This window comes from Engystomops pustulosus, chromosome 2, assembly GCF_040894005.1.
Source record: "Engystomops pustulosus chromosome 2, aEngPut4.maternal, whole genome shotgun sequence".
Classification (NCBI taxonomy): domain Eukaryota; kingdom Metazoa; phylum Chordata; class Amphibia; order Anura; family Leptodactylidae; genus Engystomops; species Engystomops pustulosus.
In genome coordinates, this window is record NC_092412.1 from 218,668,095 (window position 1) to 218,690,869 (window position 22,775).

Here is a 22,775-nt window from a genome sequence, read left to right on the forward strand (position 1 = left end):
GACCGTCTGTATGAAGCCATATACATCAGTTGGTTGGCTGCACACATCAAGGTCAGGTGGTCCAGCCGACAAAGATGTAACAGAAATTGCCAAAATTAGAAAAAAAAACTACAATAAAAATCTCTTTGGGGTGTTTTAGGCTTTCCTACAGCTGTGTACACACATTTGCTAATGTGTATCAATAAATAGGTTCACAGTTTGTGTAGCTTCTAAATTATAAGGTGCTCTGAAATATACACTGCTCAAAAAATAAAGGGAACACTTACATAACACTTCCTAGATCTGAATGAATGAAATGGTCTCTTTAAATACTTTGTTCTGTACAAAGTTGAATGAGCTGACAACAAAATTAAAAAAAAAATCATCAATGGATATCCAGTTTATTAACTAATGGATGCCTGGATTTGAAGTAGAAAAACACACTACAGGCTGATCCAACTTTGATGTAATATAAATAAAACAAGACAAAATGAGGTTTAGTATTGTGTGTGGCCTCCACGTACCTGTACGTACCTGTGAGGTTGCTGATGGTCTCCTGAGTGCTCTCCTCCCAGACCTGGGATAAAGCATCCACCAACTCCTGGACAGTCTGTAGTGCAGGACGGTGGATGAAACGAAACATGAAGTCCCAGATGCGCTCAATTGGATTTAGGTCTGGAGAACAAGTCAGCCAGTCCATAGCTTCAATGCCTTCGTCTTGCAGGAACTGCTGACACATTCCAGCCACATGAGGTCTAACATTGTCCTGCAACCCAGGGCCAACGGCACCAGCATATGGTCTCACAAGGGGTCTAAGGATCTCATATTGGTACCTAATGGCAGTCAGGCTACCTCTGGAAAGGACATGGAGGGCTGTGCAGCCCTCCAAAGAAATGCCAAATACCATTACTGACCCACCTCCAAACCGGTCATGCTGAAGGATGTTGCAGGCGTCTGCAGACTCTCTTACGTCTCTCACATGTGCCCAGTGTGAACTTGCTTTGAAGAGCACAGGGCATCAGTGGTGAATTTGCCAAGAATATTGTTCTCTGGCAAATGCTAAGTGCCCTGCACAGTTTTGGGCTGTAAGCACAACCCCCATCTGTGGACGTCTGGGGTCCTGGGACTTTTAGGGCTCACCGAGGAGCTTTCGGCTGGGACTAGCGCGGCCCTGCTCTGTGCTGTAATACATTTGTGCTGGCTCCCAATACACGTGTATTACTATTGACATTTCAGGACCTTTGAAATGAGTCATCCACGGGTCCTATACCTGCAGCAGTGCTGAGAGGAGACCAAGTACATGTGTGAGGAAAGCGGTCTGTGTGGTGTTTCTGTCTATATCTTTGGAAATCATTCCCTCTTTGGGCACAGATCAGTACTGCTACCCCTATCCTATAAGTACAGCTTAGTGTTATTACTCCTATCTTGTATATATGGGCACAGATTAGTATTACTATCCTTATCCTGTAAACATGAGCACAGTTCAGTACTATTACCCCTACACTATATATGTGAGCACAGATCAGTACTACTATTCCTATTGTGTATATATGGGCACAGATCAGTACTACTGCCCCTATCCTGTATATATGGGCACAGCTCAGTACTACTACCCCTATCCTGTATATATTGGCAGAGATCAGTAGTACTGCCCCTGTTCTGTATATATGGGCAAAGCTCAGTACTATTACTCCAATCCTGTATATATTGGCACAGTAATACTGCCCCTATCCTGTATATATGGACATCGATCAGTACGACTGTCCCTATCCTGTATATATGGGCACAAATCAGTTCTACTACTCCTATCCTTGATATATAGGCAAAGCTCAGTGCTAGTAATAAAACTGCCAAGTTGATGGATATTAATTTTCCATGGACAGCACTGCAACATGAAATTGATAGCTTTCACCAAATACATCATGTTGTAAACTTAAAGGGAAGCTATCAGGTGGATTTGACACACTTAACCACCCACAGGTAATAATAGACTGGTGCCTTTGGTTTCCAAATTTCCCTGTATAATTACTTTTTGCGGCCGCATTAAAAAAAGATAACAAATATTTGTACTCACCCCGGTTCGGGGCTCTTGTTGCTGCTAGTGAAGCTGGACTGGTACATCTTGGCATCACTGCACAAGCTCTGTAGGAACACGGTGTGCACTATGAAGCTGGAGTAGTACACCCTGGCTTCACTGCACAGCACTGTAGGTATGCAGCATGTACACTGAGGCCGGAGTAGTACACCCTGGCTTCACTGCACAGCACTGTAGGTATGCAGCATGTACACTGAGGCCGGAGTAGTACACCCTGGCTTCACTGCACAGCACTGTAGGTATGCAGCATGTACCATGAAGCCGGAGTAGTAACTGGCAACTAGCACTGGACAGGTAACATAAAACATTGAGGTGGCATGGTGAGGTAAAAATGTCAATGCACAGTGACATATAGTCTATCTCCTGGGCCTACAGGGAGACTGTAGTAAGGCACAAACAGAGACATGATAACTAAATCTAATGTAATGAGTAACACGGTATAATAAACCAATATTAGTGTCTACCTAGGTACCAGGATGCACGTAACCACCAGGATGAACAAGTACCCCGACGCGCATTTTGGCACGCTGCCTTCGTCAAGGAACTCTGTACCGATGGTCTACCGGTAGCTAAACACTTTAGGGACGCTCACAATTGCGACTCAAGTCTCTTACGAGTATGTGGCATTGACCACATTAGGAACAACATTAGGGGTGGTCCTATCTCCCAGAAACTAGCACAATGTGATTCCAGGTGGATCTGGGTATTAAAACGCGAATCAGGCCCTTTGTAAATGACCCCCAATGAGTCTATCAGCTTCGCTCCATACTTCTGATCCCACCCAGATAGATGGGCTTTTACTTTAGTTTCTTTTATCTTTTCATTAGGTACTTATATGATTTTAACTGTTATACTTTTCCTTATCCCTTAGCCATGGGACCACACTGTTGATATCAATACTTAAAGGGGTATTCTCGTCTGGGCACTTACATTCAGTTTCACTAATCTGCCATATATAAACATTTCTTCAATTGGATGTTATTAAAAAAAATGTTTCTGTGTGGAGATAATTTCTCATAAATGTAGTCATTCTGTCCCTTAGAAACCAGATAGCTTCCTCGGATACGACCACGTCACACTCTGGCAGTGGTGGCCAGACTTGCGCTATTGAGCCCTGCCGGACCAACAGGATTCAGCAATCATTACCACAGGACGGCTGTGGGACCTGCAGTAACTCCAGGACATTTCATATACAATAACCTTTTTGTTTATTTGTGCAATCCCTCCAGCAGAGGTGGCCGTATCCGAGGAAGCCATTTCGTTTCTAAGGGACAACATGGCTACATTTATGAGAAATTATCATCACACAGGAAAATTTTTTTAATAACATCTAATTGAAGAAATGTTTACATATGGTAGATTAATGAAACTGAATGTAAGTGCCCAGACGAGAATACCCCTTTAACCTCCTTCATCCCTACCCCGAGGTCTACTCCGAATTGAAGAACAGGAAACACTGCATAAACGATGAGGAACCAGAGAAAATCGAAAGCCTGATATTTACAGACGACACCAGTACACCATCATGATGAAACATCTCTTTGTATATTCACCAAAAACTTCTAATGGAATTTCATACTGCAGTATACTGTATGATAAGATGGTACTGTGGACTGATGGTCACTACATACCTTTGGAGCCGATCAGCTATGCAATACAGTTTTGACTCAACCCTTTGGTGTTATCGTTGGACGTTATATAATGCATATGGAACAACAATGTATCTAATGCCAATTCATTCTTAAACCACTTACCCCTACGGTCTTCTAGGTCAATGGCATTCATTTCGGCACTGTTTGCACTCTAGGAGCACTTTGCACTTTACTTCCACTCTCCCCGCACTTTCACCCCCTACACACCCTCCCTTTCTCACATCACTTACCTCTTTCCTTGCACTTACCCACCTCATCACCCAAGAAATGATGCAATTGATCCATTGGACCAAGGAAACTGTTACTAACAATGTAATCATCTTATTGTAACAAATAAGGGCATAATCTTTGAAATGTCCTTTCTTAAACATATTTATACCGGTGGGTTAATGGCATATTCACCACTATGAATTTTGGTATACCTATGTTTACACCTGCACTGACACTTTACAAACACAAGATACTGATGTGTCTTTTTTCACACATGGTCATTCATACATTCATGGATTTGTTACTAGCTTTCATGTAGCTTTCATGTAATCATGTTACACATTATGTCACACCACTTCTATGTCACATTATGATGCATATTTATTGATCACATATACATCACCATATATTTGTCCAATATTGTTACAGGTGTTTTAAAAAATATTTTGATTTTCTTGCGATCAATCATTGGGGCTGATTTATCAAGTGTCTGAAAGTCAGAATATTTCCAGTTGCCCACGGCAACCAATCACAGCTCAGCTTTCATTTTACCAGTGCTCATGAATATTTTAAAGGGGAGCTGTGATTGGTTGCCATGGGCAACTGGAAATATTCTGACTTTCAGACACTTAATAAATCTGCCCCATTGTTTTCTTTTGTTCCCCCCTTTTTCATTGTAAATAGACAGGCAATACTTTTTAACAGCGTTAATGCCGTTTTTTGTCATATGAAAATTAGTATTTCAAAAGGGGCAACATTCCTGCTGTTCTTGCGTTATTGATGAATGTGTCGGATGTATCACCCGATACATTGACCTTTGTACGCATGTGCTGGGAGTCTCCGGCCCTGGCTCCGGGATCTCGCAATACGCGTAACTTTGACCGTGACGTCACTCGTCATGTGATGTGGTCAGGTAACCGCTACGGCTTCCGGACCCGGGGCGGGATCTTGTCAGTTACAAGCGCCCTACTATAACACGCTTGAGGTTAATTGCAACCAGGTGGATATCTCACGCACCCATCGGCTATTGGGTATTTTAAAAGGTTTCCCCTGTCTGTGTGATATTACCCCTTGACGAAGGCAGCGTGCCGAAACGCGCGTCGGGGTACTTGTTCATCCTGGTGGTTACGTGCATCCTGGTACCTAGATAAACACTAATATTGGTTTATTATACCGTGTTACTCATTACATTAGATTTAGTTATCATGTCTGTGTTTGTGCCTTACTACAGTCTCCCTATAGGCCCAGGAGATAAACTATATGTCACTGTGCATTGACATTTTTACCTCACCACGCCACCTCGATGTTTTATGTTACCTGTCCAGTACTAGTTGCCACCCTGCCTGTAAAAAAACATCTGTTTCATGCTTTTGATCGTGTATGTTTTTATCTCATTACAATTGATTAATAAAATTCTTGGTTATATGCTTTTTTCGATAATATAGTCTCTGTGTATATCTTGTGTTTGTGTTTTGAGTAGGTTTAGCATATTTTGTTCCAGCAACAGACATTACGATTCCAAATTGAGGACCATTGGGTAGTATTTGTCTTCCTCGGAAACTGTTCTTACATTGTTATGTATGCAGCATGTACCAAGAAGCTGGAGTAGTGCACCCTGGTTTCACTGCACAGCATTGTAGGTACGCAGCATGTACACTGAAGCCGGGTGTTATTCCAGCTTCATTGAAGCATTAAAAGAGGAATAATGGTATACCTGGGTTGAGGGCCCATCTAGGTGGCAATTCTACACCAGGTGCTGTCTGGCATAGAATAGTGCTATAACCTGCATCTAGAACAGGGGACATATCTAGGCTTGTACTGGCGTAAGCCCCACACATCGCACCTCTATGATCACAGGGTATAGAGTGCTCATTGCTTAATTGGAAAACAATGAAGACAGCAATCTGTCACTGAGGTGCCAACATACATACCAATTGTAGAAAATAGTCTACAATCCAACCCCAAAAAGAGCACTTTTGAAATAGATTTCTGGTAAGAATTTAGGCAACAAAATTTGAACAAGATTCGGGGAAAAATTAGAGTAATGCTGATATAAATGAATAAAAGGAGAGTCATGTTGGTTAACAGAAATTATAGGGGAAAGCTTTGCTGTGAGCCAGAAAGACAAGGGAGCCGTACGGAGGACCAACATTTACGGGGTCAAGGGACTTAAAATAGTTGTGTATGAGCTGGGATAACTTATGTACAAAATCATAATAGTTTTGAATTTGCATTAGGTCACACAGCCGTGCATTCTAAGATCCCATGTTTGTGCCAATCGGCCAATTCACATAAGAGATTATCGGTGGTGTGAGCAGTGCTTGTACACCATGGATAGGTCACAAACAAGGGATCACATTCCCTATTTTCAGCCCACATCTAGGCCAATACAGGCAGTCCCCGGGTTACGTACAAGATAGGTTCTGTAGGTTTGTTCTGAAGTTTAGTTTGTAAGTCAGAACTGTAAATATATTTTATAATTGTAAACCCAGACAGAATTTTTTTGGTCTCTGTGACAAATAGATTTTAAAAATGTTGGTTTGTCATATGAACCAGGATTAACAATAAAGCTTCATTACAGACACCTGTGATAACTGTTATAGCTGTTAATTGAAGCCTAGGCCTAAGACACCAGTCTAAGGCCACATTCACTTGAACGTATGGGGGACGTATAGGTCCCCCATACACAACAAACGGCGCACAGTGCTGCACCGTACCATAGCCAGGAGAAATATAGGACATGTCCTATCTTTCCCCGTAATTGCTATGGAGAGGGGTGGGGGTGAGCAGTGTTCATCCCCTCCTCCTCTCCCGGCGCCGATGTATACCCACCGTACCGCATACATCATGTGAATGTAACCTAAGTCGGGTGTTTTTAAGTAGGGGACCACCTGTATCAAGCAAAAAATACATGATTTAGGGCCTTCTAATCATCATGTGTATTGACTTGAATTCTCTACCAATTTTCTTTGAGAGGACAACTCTCAGAAAGACCTTTGTGTAAATTCGTGTGGTAGATCCCATTAATGCAAAACACTTTTTTCTTTCCAGGTCACTGGACTAGACAAGCACTTTGAAGCTGAAATAATAAAAAGTATTTTATTTTTATTTATTTTTTTATAGAAAATCATTATTTCGAGAAGGAAGGATTCTGTGAATCAACTGTTAAAAAAAAACTGTGATGCCAGGCCAAGAAACCTAAAAAGAAAGTTCTTTTACATACGCAACATTCCTGTATAAAGCCCATTATTGGAGACAAATAACAACAGCTCGCACCAACGTTACAAGTGCATATACAACGCCATACAGTTATACAATGGTCATGACATGGTATCAGTTATATATCGGAGAGTGACATTTTAGCAATTTAGAAAGTTTTTTTGTTTGTTTTTTAGGTTTAATGGCCTGGAAGACAAAAGAAAAGTATTGGGTTTCTTTATGCACATAATACTTGGAATAACGTCTTAGAAATGAGGAACGCCCAAAATACCCTTTATAAATATAGATATTATGTATGAAGTCAAATTATCTGTATTTGGTATAATAAACCAAAAAGAACACATTGCTCACATTTAACACAATTCTGATAAAATGATTTGCAGTGCATTGTTATACACTCTCATGCCTGACACAAAGCCTCTAGTTAATTGTCTTTTTTTTTTTTTTTTTTTTACAACATTTCAAGAGAATAATAATGCCTTTATGTACATATTCTAACAACTCAACTGCAGACCCCACACGAGGTGTATATAAAATCTGGAGATACAACTATTAACAGGAGTTTAAAACCAGTTTAGTTGTCAAATGAAAAAAAGAAAAAAAAAAAATACATACATACAAATAAATAAGTTACAAAAAAATAATGGCACAAACTTCAGGATCAATGTAATCCACGTAAAATGAGGAAATCTTCAGTGCTTGTAGTTTCAATGTATTAAGTCATATGCCGATTTGAAATGGGTGGTGCCGAGAGTCTGTCTTATGGTTACTCTCTTACTAGATCCCATATTCCAGGGTGCAGTAGTATAGTTGTTCCATTGTTTAGGTGACTATGCTGCATTGGTACATAAAAAAACTCAAAATATTGGATAGTGATGCCACATGGAGGAACATATATAATCCAGAATGGAATTATAAACATAAGAGGACTTGAGGTTATGGGATAAGGTAAGGGGAGGTAAAGCAGTGATTATGGGGTAAACTTTTGAATAGTTAGAAAGGTTGGTTGAACTATAACTTTTTTTTTTCTGTAAAAAGGGCCGTAGAAATAAAAAAATTAAGTGATCCTTGTGTCATCTTCATCACACCATCCCGTTCATTTGAGGTAAAGACCACTAGGGACGAGGAATCTATGTGAACAAACAGTAAGTGACAAGGGATCATTCGCCGGTTCACATCCCTGTATTTATTTCCATTATGTTTTTTTTTTTTTTTTTTTTTTAAAGAACTGAAAATAATGGAAAAAAATAACAGATCCGCTAAAATTTCCATCGCCTAAGCCGGATTTTGATTTTTTTTTGTTTCCCATTTTTGCTGGATAGCCTTCTATTAAACTCCTGTCAAATTTGATGGAATTTATAATACAGACGGCTTCTTTGTATTTTTAGGTAAACATAATGGATGTATGCTAGAAAGCTGGGGCTTCTTTTTACTTTTACGTAAATCACTAATAGATGGCTGCAGATCTATATCATTTCCGACAGTTTCCTCCTTCCAATTTTAAAGTAAATAACTTTATAAAAATGTAAACTTGAAATAAAAATGTAAGTTTTGGTTGTTTTAATGGATATGTGTAAAGTATCCTTTAATGGTAAGAATAATTTACCTTTAATCAAGCATCAGTTCTAAAAAAAAAAAAGGATTACCATAGATTATAATGGAAATCCTTACTCAGAGGTGAATTTAGCGTGCCCGTGCCAGGTCTGACCCTTTTTAAGAAAAAAATACTCCCTAAACAATCACTGTCAGTCATTATTCAATGAAGGATAATGTAAAACTTCTCTTCAACTAAAAAGAGGATTGTACTATATTGGAAATTGAAATAATATAGACTTTAAGAGGATTACATTATTTGTAGGATGAATAGGCGAAGTATATGAGCAGAAAATGGCAAACAAACATAAAGAAAAGCCATCATAATTATAATGCAATATAATCTACAGGCAGCATGTTATAGAGCAGGAGGAGCAGATTGTTATATAGCATAATATTCCGTATTACTGCCACATATATTGGCATTTTTATATCTGCTTTTTTATTCTTGGAAACATTAGGTTAGCAAAAAGTTTGGTCTCATCAGTAATTGACTTACCTCTGCGAGTCATACATGGAGAACTTTCAAAAACTCATAGGACTACACCCATATTTTCAAGCAAATATGTAAATGGGCAAATTCTAAAATATACTAAATCATCTTCTACTAAACTATTAACCAATTTCCCCTTCCATCCTGCTCTGCTACATAATGCCTGCAGATAAGACTGAGTTTTCATGCGCTCTTAAAACAGCACCACAGCTATATATGGGTTATGACTGGTACTGCAGTTGAACTACAATAAAAAAAACAAATCTTCCTCATATATTTTTTTTGTTTGGCTCTCTGGGATGGTATAAATAAAGATTATTCAACACACCAAAGCTCATTTATTGCCCTATGCTGCATCTTGGATGACCTAGTACATGTTCAATGACCAGTTAGACATTTCTTGTGTGTAGGTCCTCTTAGGTTCCTTCTAGTCGTGATCGCCAGACATGTTACACACCACGATAAAATCTTTATTTATGCAGTCACAGAGAACTTTAAGAACGATTTTCCGATATAAAAATAGATTAATAGAATTTGACAAAGTTTGCTACCAAATCCCACCCCTCACATTTAGGTTGGCCCTAGAGTAGTACTGAAAACACTCTTGGGGAAAAATTATAACAATACAAATGTAATAAAGAATTGGAAGAATGTCTCAATATATTAAAAGAGGTTTTCCATGTCATTTTTCTTTAAAAATCTGATTAATATTCCAAAATGAGATGGCGAATGTCATGGACATGCAGAGTTCTGAGGTTTATCTTCTCATCATAGATGAGGGTTCGTAAGAGCAGTCGACCATCCAGCGTCCCGACTCTCCAAAGAAAACAGCGGTCAAGTTATAAAACCAATCTCACAGGGTTGCTGAGTGCCCCCTCCGCATTGGTAACATACCTTTGGTACACAAAAGCGTTGGCCCATTTTGTAATAAATAATTCACTATATACAGATATGTATATTGCCTAGTAGGTGCTCCTGGGAAGTTTATGTCACTTTCGGAGCAACTCCTTAGACTGCCCCACCATCTTTCCTCATATTCAACCCCTTGTCTGCTATAACATCACAGTTATTTAAAAAAAAAATTAAAAAATTGCTAAAATCTTGCGCATACGCGTCACCCTCAGCGGCCAGGGCAGTCTACAGCAGTGCACTGGGAGTACCAGTAGCTAATATGCATATGTATTCAATCTGAATTTTCTACAAAACAAGTCAACGCTTTCTGAAAGGTATGTATGAAATTTGTATTGGTAGGTTAATAACCATGTGGTATTGGTTTATATTCATGAGAGTGGTAGTTGGTGTCTGGCAGAAACATATTCTGTGCAAATGCAGACTAGTAAGAATGCATGTAGATTGGGGGGGGGGGGCAAAGAGGAATTGTCTTTGAACCAACCTCTAAAGTTTTTAGCCAGCTTTACCTAACTTTTGGCTGAAAAGTCATGTTGAACAACGACAACATGGTAACAACTTCCGTTATTGAAAAGCTGCAAATAATATCGCAGCAATATTGTTTGTTTTTTTTCTCCTAATAACAAAACCTAATAGAGAACCATCCGTACATTCAAGTCAACGGGGAATAGAAGGCGAACTGAAGACCTTACGTTTTTCGTGTCCGTAATGCTCTCCTAAAACAGAGAGTGTAGCGGAAAGCCCTGACTCAGGTGTGAACTGTGCTCAAGGCTGGTTGCCTTTGGAGAGTTCAGTCTGAGAAACTCGCTCCATAGGTTCGCAGGATATCACTGGACTGGGCATGTCAGTTCAGTCCAGTGGTTCGGTCCGGGAAATCCCACCAGTGCACGGAGCAAGTTTCTCAGACTGAACTTGATGGTGGGCAGCAGGACTAACAGATAGACAACCTAACAGCTCCACACTTTCCTTCTGCACAGTCTTATTACTCAAGTCAACCTGAAGCGACAATATGCTTAGGACAGAGAGTTGGCAGTACTCAAGCCATACATTTCGTTATACGTTACCAACATATTAATCAGATTTATGTAACATCCAATTGAAGTGGCATTTTTAAATAGCATTTGCTTAAAATTAAATGATCATGTCAAATGAAAACCTTCTTCAGGCAGCAGCTTCAGCCATTTTTCTCGGTATAGTTTAAAGCCAATAATAAATAAATATATGATTATTTGCTTTCAGCCAAACTTCATCTATAAAATTAGATACAACAAAGTATTTCATTATCCCCTCCTAAATATCTTTACTGATTTTTGTTATACTGTGACCAGCAATTAAAGAAGCATCAGAAATGCCTTTTTTTAAATCTTTTCTTTTACGCTACTAAAAACTTAAGTGGTACTTTTTGTTCTTTTATTAGTGTACACGTTCTGCAGCAGTTCACCTCCATAACATTATAAATCAACAATATGCTTATTGTTTCCAACTTAATTTCTTATATTAGAAAGAGGTCATTATTTTTTATACATTACAGATACACATTTAAAAAAAAAAAAAAAAAAAAGCAAGAAAAATTGACTAAAATAAAATAAGTGTGAGTGGAGTATCAGGTAAAAATTAAAGTCTCATTTTCTATTCACTGATTACTGGTAAGAGTACATGAAAAGTCATTATGAGTGACAGTCACTGAGACAATGAGAATGGTAAAAATCCAGCACATTGGGGCCTTTATGGTTTGTCATATATAGGCCTATATCATATAGTATGATGTCTTTTCCAAAGCCAATTAAAATGAGGATAGGAACCTTGTAAAGAAGAGTCTCATCTTCCTTGGAACGTGACTGGATAGGAATGTATGGAGTTTCACTTGTCCGGTGGATAATTTAATTTAACTAATTAATTCTTAGATTTTTTTTTTTTGAGTGTTTAGGCTAGCTTCAAAGTGCTGACGGGGAATGATGGCATGGTCACCATAGTCACCGGGTTTAGGACAGTTTGCCCAACTAATTGGGGATGGTGGACCACCTGGGTTCCTACAGTTGGCTTTGCCATGACAGTAGGTTGACCAAGGTTTGTGGTTCCATTAACTTGAGGGTGGGAAATGGTGTGAGCAATGTGGCTCATCATGGGCTGACTTACTGCAACAGATTGGGGGTAAATGGGTAACTGAGGGCCAAGATGGGTCATATGATTAATGGCAGCTGGGTGCACAGTGATGTGGCCGATTGGCTGAGCAGCAGTGGTTAGCTGTACAGGGCTTGACGTGGAAGGTGCAATATGAGCAATGTGCTTTGTCTGAGGCCCTGGGATGACATGGTTTAGAGTCTGGATGACAGAGGCATGAGTGGTGGCCGTGTGGGCTATCACGGTTGACTGCACCGTTGAAGCAGCAACAATATGAGTCTGTGCCGGCACCATGGCCTGAGGTGGGACCAGTGCTTTGTTGGAGAGAGGCTGTGCGTGGGGAGAGGGGACTTGTTTCTGTTGAATGGAGACGTGCTGAGGCAGAACAGTGGAATGATGATTGTGGGAAGCTGCGTTGGATGGTACCATCTTCAGAAGCTCTGGTTGTTGACGTTTCTGTACTGTCCCAACAGATCTGTCATCATCCATGTCCTCGTCAATGTTGTCTTCACCCTCTGAAAAAGAGGTACAGAACATGCAGTTAATAAATATGCAAAAAAAAGGCATTTAGTAGGAGACTAAATAACTTGTAAGCACGTTTATTCTTCACAAGGTACTTCTTCTTCAAGGTAAAAATGATCTTTACATTTTGGATGACATTGAAGAATCCTATTGTGTTTTAGACATACCACTCTGTTGAACCTGCAATGCTTGCATTATAAACAGATACAGTCAATTAGTTTTCCCTTACAATTAGTTTACCAGGGTGACATTTGGGGGATATATTGCTGAAATTCCAATCTGGCAAATGAATGTCCCTATCAACTAGCCACGGCTAGTTGCTAGAGGTGTCCATTTGCCGGATTGCCTGTTCGTCAGGCAATGCATCCGGGTTAGGCAGCCGAACGCGAACATCAAGTCTCATCTCTACATCTCTATGCCAGAGCATTTTCACATGTGCTACTATCCATGTCTAGTCAATATTTGTGAATGTCTGCATAATGCTTTGGTTATTTATGGATAAGTCTTGTCACATGCTCCACCATGTAGGGGGCACCAGGGGTTCCCCTAAATTAGTTTTTTGATACCAAAGTTTACTGGGGTCAGTTAAGTCAGCAGATGGGGTTACCCATGCTGTACTGCCCCTGGCAAGCTTTCCTCTTCTGGCTTTAATAGCTGCGGGTTATGTGACCTGCCAATTGCTACTTTTGGCATGTGATGTCCTTGGCATGCCCCTCCAACCAGTGGATGGTGTTCAGGGATACAATAAAGACCACAGATTAGTGTTCGACCCCTGCCCTGCCAGGATGTCCATGGAAGTCCTGGAAGCGTCTGCCAGCATTTCACTGAACGGCAGCTCATAAAGCCAGAAGAGGAAATTCCCTATATGGGAATTTTACTTGCCCTGGTAAACTTTGGTATTTGTGGCCACCCCCTTAACAGGCTGTTATCAGTCTTGAAACTAGTAGTACAGGAAATGATCATAGCACACACAGCCTTATTATAAATGAACTGTGTGAATCTTATCAACTATCAAACACCAACACATATAGCGGTTACTGGTCAATGCCCTTTTTGCTGGTAATTTGGATCCATAAGAAAACACTGGAGCAGAAAAATACATTTTGCTGCTGCAGAATTTAAGACTACATTTCAATTTGTAAAAAAAATCAGACATTTGTGTGTTTCAAATTAAAAATGTAAACTCTAAATTGGTTTTTCAAGTGTTTTCCAAAACCTCTTGACTGAAAGTTACCTGAGGCTGTTGAGGTAGAAGCCTGGTCATCCTCTGGTTGTACAGTCTGGCGTATAATTCGGTCAATCTCCATGATATCCATCCATTGGCTGAGTTCATTTTTCAAGTCGGCCAGCCGCTGCTGCGTGGCTATTTTTTCTCTTGCCAGACGTTCCATTTCATGCTCATATTCCTTTTCTTTCCTTTTCAGACTCTGAGAAGAAAATAATTATAGAAAAATGTTATAAAAAAAATTTCCATCAACTCTGCAAGAAAACCAGTGAATGCTTAGAGAGAACATTCTTACGCCAGAATAAATGAAAGCGGATCTGACCATGTGCTTAGGATGCTAAAACCTACACCATAGAGGTGGCTTACACATACCATATGGCAGTGATGGCAAACCTTTTAGAGCCTAAGTGCTCAAACTTCAACCAAAAGCAACTCATTTATCGCAAAGTGCCAGCATAGCAATATATTTCTCCCTGTTCTTTCAAAACTTTCAATCGTATCAGCCTCCTGAGGACCCCAATACAAGTGAAGGGAGGAGGGCAAATTCATCCATCATTGCAGGAAGATTCTTTGAGACCTGTCTGGTGAACTCCATTCTGGGGTGATGGTCTGGGTGCCCACAGAGAAGGCTCAAAGTGCTGCCACTGGCATCTGTGCCATAGGTGCACCACCGCTGCTATATGGTTTGATCAGGCAGACCCATAGTAGTGCACGCTGCAATCCACGTAATGGTTTCTCCACGTATACACAATACATAATGTGGAATATGCACTACCTCTGTCCATATAGCGACCCAGACTTCGAGATCAGCCTTCAATTTATCAAGAAGTTCCAAATTCCCCAAATAGATTATGAGATTTGAATCTTTCGAAGAATTGCTTAAAAACATTGCTCAGGCACACTGGGTTTTATTTTTCAATTAAAAAAAAATTATTGTAACATAATTAAAAAAAAAAAAAATCTATATTCTGCTAGCTACCGTTTATTTTTATTTGGTGTAAAATGCAACCTAAATAATAAAAGGTAGGCCACTATCCGCTGCTTTCTGAAACACAAACGCATGGTGATTGAAACTAAAATTATATGTAAAAAAATTTATATTTTTGAAACCAATGTAGATTTTCTGGAAAAAATATATTTTGCTTTAAATGAATCATAAGGCGTATCTTCAGAACTCTGAGAAAGAATTCTAAATAAGTTGTGTTACAAGGAGAAGAAAGTCATTGCTCCTTTAAGATTACCCTCCCTCCTGCTCCCTCAGTGGGGACAGACACACGTGTTGGCAGGCACGTCACATTCCCCCTCACACTGCCGGCCCACCCTCCCCTCTTGCTCTTTTTTTTGCCGGGAAATTAGCTGGACTAGCGCCAGGAGAAAGCGCCGCCCCTGTCTGTGCATTCCATGTAAGGCTTATACAAACAGCCTGCCAGCAGCCCTCACCCATGTGCTCCGAGCAGCATGACGGGTGTGGAGCCTTCATCACTCTAGGGTGTGGAGCTGCGTTCACTCTACGCTGGATCGGTTAAGAGGAAAAAAAAACAAAAACATTCTAATATGTCTTCTATCCTAAAGAACCGACACAGATTATTTTTTGATTTCCAAGAAAGCAAAACAGAGCTTGTTTCTGGAAGGCGCTAGGGTCCTACATAAAAATGCAGCAAAAATTTTGTAAACAATGGCTTCTTTACATACGACCAGCCTCATATGAAAAAAAAACGCAAGAGAAAAATTTATTATGCAACTAATACTAAAGTTCAAGTTTTAATGCCCAACATCTCCACAAATCGAATAGAGGAATAGTACACATCATTGGCTACTGGCCAGAAACTAGTAACATTGCGAAATCGATGCTCAACCAACAGTTACTAGGACAGAAATACACAAAAAAAAACCTTATTTTTTGGAATATAAGATGCACTCCAGATTTAGTCATCCGATCAGAAAACACCAATATTACAAATTCCCTATTGGTCACACAGTTCTGCTACAACCATTCACTTACACACAGTTCTGCTACAACCACTCACACACCTCTTGCTACATTCACTCAGGTCTGCTTCATACCTTCACTCACATGAAAACACAGAGAGCACCACTACATCCATCCATGCACATACACACACAGCTCTTCTTTATACCCGGTCCTAGCCGCAACTTCCCTGGCCCCATCCCCTGGCAGTTTTAAAAGGTTTAAAGGACACCTGTCATCAGGTCTATGTCACTTGTCCTGTCACTACTACCTGTTGGAGCAGCTCACAAGGATCCCATCCCTGCCTTTATCTAGTTATTTCATACATTATTCATTGTAAAATCACATATTTTTTATCAAGTAAATGAGGCTGGTCACATGGTCAGAGGCAGTGATGTCACCCCTGTTCCCCCTCCCCTCTCCTCCCCCCGCTCATGCCTGTATGTAATGTATAGTAAAGTATTGCTGGTATCTGTGCTGCATCTGCTGACATGCTGCATCCTCCTAATACACATGTGAGAGGCACAGACATCAGCTACACATGAATCTGACATGTTCTGCTATAACATGGCTGCCTGGAGCTGCTGTATCTCTCCTATACACACACACATGCACACACAGGCTGCAGGGGGCGTGGCCAGCAGCACCAGGAAGCACAGCATTATACAGCCTCACATCATTATACAGGCTGTCAGTCAAGCACTGGGGGTGTGGCTGTACCTCCCACTCATGAATAGAGTGGACAGCTTGAATATGCTAATGCTTCATTGGACATTTCACAGGTCATTTGCATACAGCTTTAGGACCTCATTGCTTAGGTTTACAGGCATGTAGAGGGACAATGAAGGGATAGAGGCAATGCTCTCTAATGGCAGTTTATGAAAATATATTTAGTTTAGGGGGTTATTTTGCATGACGGGTTCTCTTTAAGGACCTGGATAAAGGAAACATATGATCTGATATCACTTTAGGTCCTGCAGTCACATGCTTCTCATATCGCTTTAGTTCCTGCTGTAATATATAGGTCATGAAGAGCGAGAGAGGAGAGAGAGCAGTGCAGAGGCTCTGCTCTCTCAGATATTGGGTGAAATGTTTAATCAGCACTTCACCCCATCTCCAGGACAGCGGTCCTGGAAAGTCAGGCAGTGCTGGATTTTCCTGACCTTCGACTATAAGAAGCAGGCACTTTTTAGTAAGATTTTTTTCTTGCTAAAAAGTGAGTCTTATAGTTAGAAAACTAGGGTAATACAGTAGAGAACGCATGCCAGCAATCCGTAACCAAAGCCTACATCTGCAATCTGAAAAAGTATTATAAATAACAAGATATACATGAACAATTACTTCTATCATTGTAGAAATAGAAATAACACTGCATTCTGCACTGTTCTTGCCGTCAAATGTGATGGAAACCTTAAGAAGCGACCCTTTAAAAGAGGCTTAAAATAATATGATGAGCAGTTTTTGGAACATTCAACAGCCGACAACTAACAATTATTCAATATATAACGGCACTATCCAAGCTAAAGATCAGTTCCAGTCGATAGATCTGATATATACTCCTATTAGAAGTTCTATTATCACCAAATTGTACCGAAGTGAAGTGTAGTGGCGACATCTACTTATGTCTACTTTAAAGTATATCAGCTTAGCAGTAGGCAGTTAAGGGGTGTTACCAGAGCCCGTCCGTGCAGCAGCTTCAAAGGCTGATTCTGTGCAAAGAGCACTCCCCCCCCCCTACTGTGTGAAATTACAGCACGAGGGAGCAGGGGCAGGGTAAGACAGTGTAACACCATGTGAAGCTGCTTGCAATACTGTAAGCAACTCGCCCAAACAAGATTACAGGAATTGGAGAAGGTCTGTGGCAGACTCAGCACCATATTACTAAACCTGCAAAGTAGTTTTATGCTAAGAATATCTACCAATGGTGAGCTATACCATTTGTACATCTAACAAAAACAAGCTACACTTTCTCTTCTTTTCTATTGTACATAGTTAAAGGGGTTTTCCCACAAAACACACAGCGTAGGGCCTAACTTGCTTATCGTGGGGGTCTCAGTGATGAGACCCCCCACAGAACATGAGTACAGTTGGGTCTGATGTGCCCCTGTCGGACACTTTGTAGCGACCCGACATGAGTGGACCGGCCAGTCACGGATGGCCGAGCTACCCTTCTATTCTCTATGAGCTGATGGAGATTGCCAAATATGGTGCGCCACTCATACGACGTGGGTACATTGGACCCTCTGTTCTTGTGATCTGTGGGGGTCTCATCACTGAGACCCCCATGATCAGTAAGTTAAAGGGGTATTCTTGTTTGGGCACTCACATTCAGTTTCATTAATCTGCCATATGTAAACATTTCTTCAATTAGATATTAAAAAAAAATGTTCCTGTGTGAAGATAATTTCTCATAAATGTAGCCATGTTGTCCCTTGGAAACGAGACATCCTCGGATACGGCCACCTCTGCTGGAGGGATTGCACAAAGAAACAAAAGCTTATTGTGTATAAAATGTCCAGGAGTTACTGCATGTCGCACAGTCGTCCTGTGGTAATGAACGCTGAATCCTGGTGGTCCGGCAGGACTTTATAGCGCAAGTCTGGTCAGCGCTGCCAGAGTGTGAGGTGGTTGTATCCAAGGAAGCTATCTCGTTTCTAAGGGACAGCATGGCTACATTTATGAGAAATTATCTTCACACAGGAACTTTTTTTTTATTAACATCCAATTGAAGAAATGTTTACATATGGCAAATGAATTTACTTAAATGTAAATTGCCCAGATGGGAATACCCCTTTAAGCCCTAACTTGTTTTGTGGAAAACCCCCTTTAATGGGGAGATTTTCAGAAGTGTCTGAGGTAAAACTGCTTGAGTTGCCCATGGCAACCAATCAGAGCTGAGCTTTAATTTTATAAACAGCTGTGAGAAAATGAAAACTGAGCTCTGATTGGTTGCCATAGACAAGTAGAACAGTTCTCAGACACTTCTGATAAATCTCCCTTATTATGTCTCTGTTATTTACACTACAGCCTGGCTCTGATAGGTGGAGGGAGCCAATACTGCAGCCACGTGTAGGGGATCCTCGTTGCAATGTTTTGTAATCTATATTTTGCCTAAGTAATTAGGGTAATCTGGTCTGAACCCAAGGGATTTAGCCTATTGTCAAAGAATAGCAAAAAGTATTAAGTACAGGATAGTGTTTCTAGTTATTGTAAGGGGGAGGGAGTAGAGTTATTTTATGTTTTTCTTTAGCTAGTTCTAATTTATTACTAATTTATGAAATAAAAAAAACTAAGCTGAATACTATTTAGATTAACAATTAACCTAAAATTGCTTTGTGTTCATATTCTTCTATTGTGGCTACCTGGCCTTCACCGTTAGACATAGTCCATGCAAAAATTCATAAAAATTGGGTAGCCGTATGGATATGTCTGGATAGAGACACTTCTGCCCAACAGATCTGCCATAAAACTGGCGCAGGTTAAAACTAAAATCTACACCCACCGCATCTGGTCATATGCCCTCCTGAGATGTGCCAGTGGGGTAACCCCCCCCTGTCACCACCCAACGCACAAAGCTCCAGTACTGATGCTACCTTAACTAGGTTTTATATTGGATTTTATTCCAGACCTTATTTTATTATATTCCATTTATTATTTTACCCCGGCGTATGTTTTTTTTTTTTTCAATTCTGAAGATTTTTTAAAAATCATTTCAGATTGTGTGCAAAGTCCTTATGAACAGTTCTGAACATGTTGTTGCTGACTACTTTTGTTGAATTAAACACATGTGTACTTGTTCCACCACTTGAACAAACAACTAGTGACCATTAAGTGACCTTTAGTCTGTGGTTCAACTTTGGAAAGTTCACAATTTAAAAAAAAAAAAAAAAAAAATCCCTAGAAAGCACTGAAATCGTCCTCAAAATCATTAACCTTCAAGGGTCAGGCACATAAACATTGTTTTTGGACACGTGCTAGCTGTTGTTTCAACAACCATCACCCAATCACTGTGTATTTCTATGTGCCCATACACACGGCAGAGGTTTCCACGGCCCCACATATGAGCCCACTACCCCAGACACAAAACAAAAAGCAGGTCCAATACCTACCTGTGCTTATGGCTTGGACAGTCTCTCATCGCACTAGTGATGACAAACACTGTGGGTCAGAAATTTGGGTCACCAACAAAGTTTTTACGGTGGCTGAGTGGGTAGCACTTCTGCCTTGCAGGGCTGGAGTCCTGGGTTCAAGTCCCACCCAGGTCAACATCTGCAAAGAGTTTGTATGTTCTCTCCATGTTTGCGTGGGTTTCCTCCGGGTACTCGGGTTTCCTCCCACACTCCAAAACATACTGTTAGGTTATTTAAATTGTGAGCCCCATGGGGACAGGGAACAGTTTTGCATTCTTTGTGCAGTGCTGCGTAATCTGTAGGCGCTATATATATATATATAATATATATATATAAAAAGAATTATTATTAGATTATTATTTATGCCAGCACCGATTGTGGGCGTTATCGATGGGGCTTTGGGACCACCCATCCCGAATCACAAATGACACACAGGTTGGTTGTTTGTGGCCCATGAATTCAAACAGTTACCCTTCAAGGAATTGTTCCCCTATAATCTTTTTTTATTTACACTTTAGAGCACTCATACATATATTTTTAATATTTTTTTTTCCATTTTACTAGTGACTTATTTTTTGCAGAAAAAAAAAATGAATTACGGTAAGACATAAACCTTGGAAATTAAGAATAATTAGTAATTTAGTGACCTTTTGGCTGTAGATCAATAGCATTCCCATGTATACCAAATTTTGGGATACACACAACTTTTTATTAATTTCTTGGAAGACTAGATAAACAAAAACAGCTACATACATACAAGCAGTAGGGGATCTCAGTGTATGTATCCAAAGTCTCAAAAATGGCATTGTCACCATCTCTACCAGTAGTTTACCATCTTTTATGGCTCATTGGCACTTCATTGGTAACATATATCACTGTAAAGGCAGTCCTCGACTTAATGGACATCTACCAACAGTATCAAAGATTGTAAACCAAGCACACCTACATTCTGGTGTGTGCCCCCTCTGGTTGAATCTGCTCTTCTTTAAGCTTCCTATGCCCTTGTTCTTAAGAAAAAAGGCTTTACAAATTATGCAAATTAGGGTTTCCAGGCTCCCTTAACACCTATGGAGCCCGGAGCCCCTCAGTGTCATTTGCAGAATTTCAAAAGCCTTTAAAAAAAACAGGGGTTAGGAAGCTTAAAGAAGAGCGGACACACACCAATATATCAGTGTGCTTGGTTTATAATCCTTGATTCTGGTGGTCGATGTCCTTTAAGGACGCCGACTTATAGACCAACCCTGGTTATAAACAGACCTCTCTGCCCACTGTGACCTCTGGATGTAATTTTAGTCCCAGGCTGCAATGATGAGCTGTAAGGTTCACATGACAGCCCAAAATTAAGAAAACCCAATTTTCACAGGGACAGGAAAAAAAAAATATGTTGTCTGGAGTTACACCTACAGAAATATACTTTTTCAGACAAAAAACAAACCTACAGCGGTTTATAGGTCTTTGACTTCCTCCCAATGTAGAGAGTTAATAGAGCCCAATTCAGTCCAGGCTTCATTGACTATATTTATCACAAGTCCATGCAGATACAATTCAATATTGTTAACCCATAGTTGCCTCCTTAGAAGGAGGCATTGGGGCCACTATTTTTCATAAATAAGTAAAACGCCTAATTTGGCTAGAATAGCTATCTATTACCCTTTCCTGCTATTGACGGTGGAGGCTGAAATGTAAAATGCTCACAATGCGTCTATAGAGACCATGAAGTTGTATTACATATTCCATTGGAGGAATCCCAGTGTGTTTCCAGGGAGACAGAAACGAGATATTGCCTTGGAAACTGCCTCGGCTGAGTTACTTCTTACAGATAAATACTGCATCAATTTGGGTTTCCTTGGACTACCTTTTTCTGGCAAATAACATTGAACCCTTCTGTTCTGGTGAGGTTACAATGTCCTTTCATACTGTAGTAAATAAATGGAGGTTTGCATTAGAGTCGTGCTGTGCGTTGCTGGAGAAAATTAGACACGGAATGCAGAATGAGTCACAAGATTTTTACGATACAAATTCATACGGTCTAAAAAGAAAATAGAAGGCTGACGGCATCTCTCGTTCCTGCTGCCGGCACATGCCACCGTCTCCTGGGTTTACAGATAGCGATTGCCCAAATCAGTTGCAATGAGTCCAGATGCAATTTATAGGGGCATCCCTCCAATGGCACATGTCAGCAAAACAAACGTTGAGTATTTTGGATTCTTAACTGCCGCGAGACACTTTTCAGGCTGCTACAAAGGAGGGGCTTCTGGCTGTATACTATTTTCATATAAGCTTACTTCTGATCATTCGTGAACATGTCGAATAGACATACAGGGGGAGATTTATCATCAAGTTTCTGAGGTAAAATTATTCTAGTTGCCCTTAAAAACCAATCAGAGCTCAGCTTTAATTTTATAAACAGCTGTGGGAAAATTAAATCTGAGCTCTGATTGGTTACCATGGCCAACTAGAATAGTTCTGCACTAATAGACTTATGATAAATCTCCCCCACAGTCCGCAGGTTATGTACAGGATAGGTTCTTCTAAGTTGAATGCAAGTTTGAACAGCCAAAATTATTTGTTACCTGTGACACTTGTATTTGGAAAATTTTGTGCTGTCATCGGAATAAGGATTAACAATAAAACTTCATTGCAGACGCCTTTGATAAC

General features: G+C 40.2%; 1 protein-coding gene across 3 annotated transcripts in view; it reads right to left on the reverse strand.

Annotated features, from left to right (window-relative positions):
• Positions 1-7,267: 7,267 nt before the first annotated feature.
• MNT (MAX network transcriptional repressor) overlaps positions 7,268-22,775 on the reverse strand; it is a 62,336-nt gene continuing 46,828 nt past the window's right edge. For all 3 annotated transcript variants that reach the window (XM_072138189.1, XM_072138188.1, XM_072138187.1), the window contains 2 exons: positions 14,028-14,220; positions 7,268-12,786 (listed from right to left, as the gene is read on the reverse strand). In XM_072138189.1, the coding sequence (XP_071994290.1) occupies positions 12,074-12,786; positions 14,028-14,220 (906 nt within the window). In that variant the 3' untranslated portion in view covers positions 7,268-12,073. The remainder of the gene's footprint in view (positions 12,787-14,027; positions 14,221-22,775) is intronic.